The sequence below is a fragment of the Ovis aries genome, chromosome 23 (assembly GCF_016772045.2).
Source record: "Ovis aries strain OAR_USU_Benz2616 breed Rambouillet chromosome 23, ARS-UI_Ramb_v3.0, whole genome shotgun sequence".
Taxonomy (NCBI): Eukaryota; Metazoa; Chordata; class Mammalia; order Artiodactyla; family Bovidae; genus Ovis; species Ovis aries.
The window spans coordinates 49,772,555-49,781,023 of NC_056076.1; the positions used below are offsets into that span (position 1 = coordinate 49,772,555).

The following is an 8,469-nucleotide window of genomic DNA, read 5'->3' on the forward strand; positions in this document are numbered from 1 at the left end:
TTCAGTAGACACTGAAGACAGAGAAGAATGGCTTCCTCAAGTGCCCAGAAAATGAACAAAAAAAGGCAAGTGAAGAGTAGATACGGAAAAAGGGAATAGCACATGGTGAATGTTCAAGTTGCTTATAGCTGTTAACTTGAAGGCCAGCATTCTACACTGAACAGAATGGCTAGAATTAAAAAACTCAGTCTTGCTGGCTTGAAGAATAAGAAAACTGAGTTTGCAACAATCACATTTACAGGGACCTGAGGGGGGTTTGTGAAAGAAAAGGACCACAGTGGGGAGCCCAAATATCCAGCTGAATCCTTAATCATGTACCTGTGGGGCCAACTACATGCAGCTCTGCTAAAATGAAATGAATTAAAGTTAGCTTTGAGCTGCTGCCCTCTACAGGGCACACAGAGTCTGCAGTCTGAAGTGAAGTGAAAGTTGCTCAGTTGTGTCCAATTTCTTGTGACCCCCATGGACTATAGAGTCCATGGAATTCTCCAGGCCAGAATACTGGAATGGGTAGTCTTTCCCTTCTCCAGGAGATCTTCCCAACTCAGGGATCTAACCCAAGGTCTCCCGCATTGCAGGTGGATTCTTTACCAGCTGAGTTACAAGGGAAGCCCAAGAATACTGGAGTGGGTAGCCTATCTCTTCTCCAGTGGATCTTCCTGACCCAGGAATCAAACCAGGATCTTCTGCATTGCAGGCTGATTCTTTACCAACTGAGCTATGAGGAAAGCAGTTTGAATTGAGCCAAATTAAATGTCTACAAAAATAAATAGTTAACAATAAATAAGTCAATACTTTTGGGAAAGTAGCAGAATTCAGTCTCTACCATGGTTCATCTGCACTGTCCACCACACAATCCAAAATTGATCCACATAGAACAGGAAGATACAAACATATCTCAAAGATATTACAGGTTTGGTTCCACACTACTGCAAGTCACATGAATTTTTTGGTTTTCCAATGCATATAAAAGTTGTATTGTAGTCTATTAAGTATGCAACAACATTAGGTCTAAAAAATTTACATACTAACCATCATCTGAGCCTTCAGTAAGTTATAATCTTTTTGCTGATGGAGGGTTTGAAACATTGTGAGAATCAACAAAATGTAATACATTTTGGGAGAAAATGTTGTGGGAAAAATGGCACAAATAATTTGCTTGACTGCAGGATTGCCAAAAACCTTCAATTTGTAAAAAACAAACAAAAAATCTGCAGTATCTGCAATTCACAAGCAAATGAGGTATGCCTGTGTGACTCATCCTTAAGATAAAAGACAGCTAACACAGACGGACCTCAGCATGACCCAGATGTTACAATCTGCAAACAAGGATTTTAAAGCAGTAGTCTCTCATAACTATGTTCCAAAATATATAGAAAAATATGTTCATAATAACGGATCAGACAGCTCCACAAAGAAAAAGAAGTTTAAAGAAAAAAACCAAAGTGAAAATTCTAAAACTGAAAAATACCTGAAATAAAATGTGTACTGAATGGGTGTAGTAGCAGAATGGAAGTGAACAGAGTAAGATTCAGTGACTCTGGAATAGATAAACAGGTATTATGTAATCTGAAGAACAGGGGGAAAAATATTGGGGAAAACAAAATAAAAACAAAAAACATGGATAGAACCTCAAAGTCTATTGCAATTGACCTCAAAGTCAAAGGCAAGTCAATGGAAAAACCATAGTCTTTTCAATAAGTGGTGCTGGAACAACTGAACATCCACTAGCAAACAACAACAAAGTAGACAGACTTTACGCCTTTCATAAAAATTAGCTCAAACTGGATCACAGGCTTAAATATAAAACGCAAAAACTGTAGAACTCCTAGAAGATACCAAAGGAGAAAACCTAGGGGATTTTTGGATTGGCTTGGTGATAACCTTTTTAGATACAACACCAAAAACACAATCCAAGAAAGAAAACTTTGGACTTTATTAAAATTGAAAACTTCTATTCTTCAAAAGACACCATTAAAAGCACAAAAAGACAAGCCACAGACTGGGAGGGAATACCTGCAAAAGACTTATCTGATAAAGGACTGTATCTAAAATATACAAAGAACTCTTCAAACTCAATAAGAAATTAATGACCCAGATAAAAATGCATAAAAATGTGCTATTCAAAGATACTATACAAATGGCAAATAACCATATGAAAAAATGCTTGACATCGTGTTATTAGGCAACTGAAAATTAAAACAACTGTGAGATTCCGTCTCCCAACTAAAATCCAAAAACACTGGCAACACCAAACATTGGTGATGATGTGGAGCAAAAGAAATTCACCTGCTGATTCTGAGGATGCAAAACGGTACAGCCACTTTGGAAGAGAGTGTGGCAGTTTCTTCCAAACCTAAAACTAAACATACGCTACTCACATGATCCACTAATCACACTCCGTTGTATTTACCCCTATGAGTTGAAAACATGTCCACACCAAAACCTGCACACAAATGTTTATAGCAGCTTTACTCATAACTGCCAAAACTTAGAAGCAGACAAGATGTTCTTCAGTAGGTGAATGGATAAGCTGTGATACATTCATACAATGGAATATTATTCAGCACTAAAAAGAAATGAGGTATCAAGTCATGAAAAAACATGAAAGAAACTTAAACTCATACTGCTGGTGAAACAAGCCAATCTGAAAAGACAACACACTATATGATTCCAACTATATGACACCTTGGAGAAGGCGACGATACCCCACTCCAGCACTCTTGCCTGGAAAATCCCACGAATGGAGGAGTCTGGTAGGCTGCAGTCCATGGAGCTGCAAAGAGTCGGACATGACTAGCGACTTCACTTTCACTTTTCACTTTTCTGCACTGGAGAAGGAAATAGCAACCCATTCCAGTGTTCTTGCCTGGAGAATCCCAGGGACAGGGGAACCTGGTGGGCTGCTGTCTATGGGGTCACACAGAGTCGGATACGACTGAAGCGACTTAGCAGCAGCAGTAGCAGCAGCATATAACACCTAGAAATGGCAAAATTATGGAGATAGTAAAAAAACCAGCAGTTGTCAGGGGTTGGGGGTTGTAGGGAAGGAGAAATGAACAGGTAGAGCACAGGGAAATTTTAGGGCAGAGAACTACTCTTTATGGTACTATAATGCTAGATATATGTCATTATACATCTATCAAAACCTACAGGACTGTACAACACAACAAATGAAACAATGTAAACTATGAACTTTAGTTAAAAATAATGGATAAGTATTGGTTCATCAACTGTAACAAACATACCACACTAATGCAAGCTGTTAATAATAGGGGATAATGGAGTGGGATGAGTTAAGTGTATGGGAACGCTCTGTACTTTCTGTTCAACTTTTCTATAAAACTAAAAGATAAATGTACAGATTCAAGCTCAGTTAACCCCAAATTGAATATATGCAAAACACTCGCACACACTCTTCCTGGTACATCACTGTCCAACTTCTCAAAACTAAAGATAAAGTGAAAATTTCAAAAACCAGAAAAAATGACATACATACATAGAAATGGTTTGAATGAACACTGGCTTTTCAGAAACAATGAAGGCAAACTTCCCTTTGCTTCTCCATAAATATCCATTCATGGGTTTCTTTCTTGTACTTCATAATGTAAGAAAGCATTTTCGTGTGGGAAGTTCTAATGGTGAAATATGAGAAACCTACAAAATAGTGCGGGGGTGTGTGTGTGTGTGTGTGTGTGTGTGTGAAAACGAAAATGCTTTCCTTACATCACGTCTGTCTCCTTGATGCTCCCAGACTGTAAAGTTAGCAGGAGTAAGGCTAACACTGAACTAATACAATGATTTTGAATGGGGAAAATGCTATTAAGCATTTTAAAAAATTATTTTAAAAATATCCGGCATGTGGAGGTATAAAGACTAGACAATCTAAACGATTTTTTTTCCTGTTTCATAAACTGGATACCATGGCAATAATTATTAGTATCTGATTTGATGTCAATTTTGTGTGGATTTTAAAAGGTCTAAAACCTAACAATCATTAACCAAACTAACATTTTATGTATTTTAAAAAACTCTGGAAATGCAGGGGGGCTAAAAGGCAGTGAAAAGACACATTAATCTGAGGCATGAGTCAGAAATGCCAAGAAAGGGCCTGGCAAGGTGGCAAATGTGACCGTAGAGGAAAAAATAACACTAGAAAATAAAGAGGAATTCTGCCTTCTTTTATGTTACATTGTTAGGAAAATATTTACCCATTTAATTACAACTGCTGACACCAATCAAAGCTAGCAAGGACAACTGCTGCTTCTGTATCCACTTCAGTTGGAGGATTAATTTGGCAGCCCACCAACATGCTTTGCAAGGTTGTACAAACACTCCCTGCAAAGCTAAGGACAGTAAGAAAATTACTATTTGTTGAGGGCAACCTTCCAACCAATCCCTTGGGTGGGTGCTAATAAAAAATCGGGGTACTGGTTCTACTTGAAGATAGAAATCTGATTAATGACAATCTTTACCAAAGTCAATTTTGCTCCCATTCAAATGTGTTCTATGTGTTCTTTTCCTTACAAGAATCAGTCAAACTTTCTCTCTTACCCAATAGTCCTGGAAGCACTTGGTATTTACTGTTTCTTGAGAGACGAGTGCATCTGTAATGTATTCTGGTGGTGATGGTGGTTTTGTCGCTAAGTTGTGTCCAGCTCTTGCAATCCCATGGACTGCAGCCCACCAGAGTCCTCGGGCCATGGGATTTCCCAGGCAAGAATACCAGAGTGGGATGCCATCCCTTTCTCCAGGGGTTCTTCCTGACCCAGGGATCGAACCCATACTTCCTGCATTGCAGGTGGTCTCTTGACTTGCCGAGCCAGCAGGGAAGCCCTCTAACTAACCAATAACAACCAAAACGCTAACTACCATTATAGATAAGCCAGTCCACCTTTCTGGACATCAGTGTCCTCAACTATAAAACAGGGAAATGTATCAAAGTATGATCACTAACTTTAACACCATAGTGAATGGTGTCCCGAAGTTATAAACTTCATACTTTCTCCATGTGGGTGTCGATGCACATTCTTTCCTTACATAGCTTTCATCAAATTTTCAAAGGCGTCTGTATTAAAAGAAAGTGGTAAGAATCACTGATAAACCAGTAAACAGAAATCAATAAAACTATGATTTCCTTTTAAGGAAGATAGCTCATGACAATGCAGCTGTTAAATAATTTGGGTCTCCTGAATATGCCATCTAAAAAAATAAAAATAAGTATGCTACTGCATGAAATTCAGAGTTGGAAAGAGCACTGACAAATCCTTTTGTCTCAGAATATCTATTTTCCACTGGAACTGGTCACATGTCATTTTGGCTTGTCTGAGCTCCAGATCCCCCTAACCAACTGTCTACCTGGAATCTGCACTTGAGCACCTCAATATTCTCTTCCAAGTCTATCCCTTCCCCATTTTCTTTCACTCTCTAAGGAGTATCATGAACTCAGTTCTTCAAACCAGAAACCTTAAGTCATTCTTGGCATTTTCTTCTCATAGACCTGCCACTCCAACCGATCAACAAGTTGTCAAATCCACCTCCAAATCTATCTCAAACCATCCCTCCCCCTTTTCTCCAATCCCACTGCCGCCTACTTGAATGAAAACCATCATTTGATGTTGCCTAAATCTCTGCCATCCGAGAAGGCAACGGCAACCCACTCCAGTACTCTTTGCCTGGAAAATCCCATGGACGGAGGAGCCTGGTAGGCTGCAGTCCATGGCGTCGCTAAGAGCCGGACACGACTGAGTGACTTCACTTTCACGCACTGGAGAAGGAAACGGCAACCCACTCCAGTGTTCTTGCCTGGAGAATCCCAGGGATGGCGGAGCCTGGTGGGCTGCCGTCTATGGGGTCGCACAGAGTCGGACACGACTAAAGCGACTTAGCAGCAGCAGCAGATCTCTGCCATAAGACTCTTAAGTGGTCTTAAACTCTCCTCCTTGATACACAGGCAGATTCACAGTCCTGAGGAAATGGGGACACACTGGAAACCAGACTGCATTATTCTCCTAGGTAGGAGTCTGCTTTGTTTAGGATCCAGAATCAAACTCATCACCTTTACAGAGCCCTTGGGGCCCTGGACAAGCAGAACCTTGCTTCTTTAGATCCTGCCAAGTGTTTTCTTTCCCAAGGCCTTGATATATGAGTCTCATCTGAAGGTTCTTTAAAAGACACATAAAGACAAGTTGCCATAGTCTTGAAAATTCCACTGACTGTGACCATTTGCTATGAAAAGGGAATTTACATACTTAAAGTAACGGCAGAATTTATGTACTCGGTGACGGCACTTTTCTGGAGTCAGAAAGAAGGGAAAGGGCTTAAGGCAGATTCTCGAACAGACCGCCATCAAGCATTTGGCAGGGGCGAGGTGGCGGGGGCGGCTGTTGTCGTGCAGGTCATTCGGGCAGAGGTTCCCCAACGACGCCAAGAGAATCTTCATTCCTTCCAAGCCTTGCCCACCCTGTGACCAGGTCCGAGGGCCGCCGGCTCGTCTGAAAGGCACCCCTCCGCCCCAGGTCGCCTCGCGCCTAGGGGACCCAGCCCCGGTCTTGCCAACAGCCGACCTCGAACTAGGAGGGTCACTACCGCGCGGAGAAGGGAACGGACCTTCGAGATCAGGAGCAAGCAAAACCGTGGTGGGCAATGGCTGTCGCCTCGCACGTATGGTTTCTCCTAAACTCAAACAATGCTTCCGGATTGGCTTTTTTTTTTTTAATCAAGCCCCCTTTTACCACCAAGGAGACCCCGACTCCCCGCCGAGACCCGACGCCCCTCCCCCGCCCCCCCAGGGGCGCGAGAGACGGGGCCGCGGCGCTCACCTCGGAGCAGGGCCATGGCGGCGGGCGGACAGGCGGCAGCGCTCGGGTCTTCGGCGGCGTTGCCTTGGTCCCGCCCGCTGCGCCCCACTTTAAGCGCTCCGGGCGGTGCCAGCGAGGCTACGCCTCTGCCCTTTCCCCTACTTCGGAGGGCCTGTCCGAGCGCTCCCCTGTGGGCCCCGCGTCGCCCCTCTTGGCGCCACACCAGGTGGGAACCAATGGTGCCAAAAACCTCGCGGGGAGACAGGCCTCCCTACAGGAAAACGTTCCTCGCGAGCGGATTCTTTCCCCCATCTCACTATTTTTAGAGATTCTCTCTGTTTCGCAATCGAATGTTTTGACTCCCCTGCCCAAACTGGCCTCTGGAGCCCCTCCCTGCGCCAAGGTAATTAGCGGTTCCCCTCCTCCTCGCTCCCGGATTCTCTTCAACGTGTGACCGCGCGGGTCAAAGGTATGACCGGGCGGCCAAAAGGGCGGAAAGGGTTTGAGGAAGGTCTGAGGCGGCCGAGCCCGGCCGGAAGTCGGGTGGGCGCGGAAGACGGCGTGGGAGGGGATTGGCTGAGCCGCTCTGGCAGGCCGGGTGGGCGGCTGCGCAGAACAGCCCGGGGCCGGGGGCCCGAGGCGGCTGGACACGCCCGGGAGGCCTGGGCGCGCGAAGCGGGGCAGGGAGGTTGGTAGGTGTGGGGTGTAGCGAGTGGCGTAGGGGACAGGATCGCCCCCGGGTCCACGATGCAGCCCCCGGATGAGGCCGCAGTATTTTCCTTATATGATCGGGCCCCATGCCTGCGGCGCCGCTGGCCCGGAGCCTGAGAGGATTATGAAAACGTGTCTGGCGAAATGGGGCCAGGGACCCGGGGGCTGGGAGGTTAGCGGGAGGCAGTTAGGTTTAGGTTTGGGTGAGGTTAGGGTGGCCCCTGCCGCTCTGCGAGCCCTGGTCGATGATGACGTGACCACTGCGCAATCTGAGTTCTGGGAACTAGGTGATGGAGCGTGTTCTGAGAACGGACTGAGACCGGGCGAGCAGGGGGCGACGCGGGCGGCAGACCCCCAGCGCCAGGGCTCGGGGGCGGGGTGGGGGTGCGGGCCACGCTGCCTCGGGCTTAGTTCGGTGCTTGGGAAGGGGTGGTGGGAGGCTCTGAGGTGTTCTGTGAGCTGTCTGGGAACGCCCGCCCCAAATCCTGGTTTTCAAACGCGTTCGTGGTCCTCTCGTTTTGTTTTGTTTGTTTAACCCAACGCTTTTATTATGAAAACTTAGAAACTTACAGGAAAGTGCAGAGACTTCTACGTGAAGTACCCGTATATTCATCACCCGTATTCTACGTTATTAACACTTTGCCATATTTGCTGTATCACGTGTTTCCATCTTTTTTTTTCTCCTTTGTCAGCCTTAATACACTTCAGGATACTTTGGTTCACGTTAAAGTTGACTATATGTTTACAGTCCTTTTATGGCAGAGTTACCATATGGTCAAACGTATGAATCTTCAAGTTGGATGAGTTTCACAAGTGCTTATACTGTTGTAACCCAAACTACTCTCAGCTTCCAAAATGTAATTAGAACCTGTCCAGCATTACAGAAAATCCCTTCATTTCTCTTTTGTGCTCCCTTTGTTCCCCTTTCTTCACCATCTGTTGTTCTTTGACCCTCAGG

The 8,469-nt window shown here is 44.9% G+C and overlaps 1 protein-coding gene, 1 long non-coding RNA gene and 2 other non-coding genes across 12 annotated transcripts in view; 3 read left to right on the forward strand and 1 right to left on the reverse strand.

Annotated features, from left to right (window-relative positions):
- The window catches only part of ACAA2 (acetyl-CoA acyltransferase 2), a 32,820-nt gene extending 25,938 nt beyond the window's left edge, over nucleotides 1-6,882 (reverse strand). For 2 of the 9 annotated variants that reach the window (XM_060405521.1, XM_060405514.1), the window contains exons 1-2: nucleotides 6,822-6,882; nucleotides 2,689-2,980 (exon numbers count right to left, since the gene is read on the reverse strand). In XM_060405521.1, coding sequence (XP_060261504.1) covers nucleotides 2,689-2,794 — 106 coding nt within the window. In that variant the 5' untranslated portion in view covers nucleotides 2,795-2,980; nucleotides 6,822-6,882. Of the gene's footprint in view, nucleotides 1-2,688; nucleotides 2,981-4,211; nucleotides 4,342-4,957 lie in introns of those variants that run through there. The other 7 variants (XM_027960802.3, XM_060405517.1, XM_027960803.2 and 4 more) reach the window with 5 other exon arrangements.
- Nucleotides 6,883-7,234: 352 nt separating this feature from the next.
- The window catches only part of LOC132658508 (uncharacterized), a 29,594-nt gene continuing 28,359 nt past the window's right edge, over nucleotides 7,235-8,469 (forward strand). The window contains exon 1 of the long non-coding RNA XR_009598243.1: nucleotides 7,235-7,269. This is a non-coding gene — a long non-coding RNA (uncharacterized LOC132658508). The remainder of the gene's footprint in view (nucleotides 7,270-8,469) is intronic.
- LOC114110526 (small Cajal body-specific RNA 17) lies at nucleotides 7,534-7,675 on the forward strand. The gene has a single exon (XR_003586777.1). It is a non-coding gene; the product is annotated as a small Cajal body-specific RNA 17 (non-coding RNA).
- On the forward strand, nucleotides 7,751-7,833 carry LOC114110524 (small Cajal body-specific RNA 18). Its single transcript, XR_003586775.1, has one exon. It is a non-coding gene; the product is annotated as a small Cajal body-specific RNA 18 (non-coding RNA).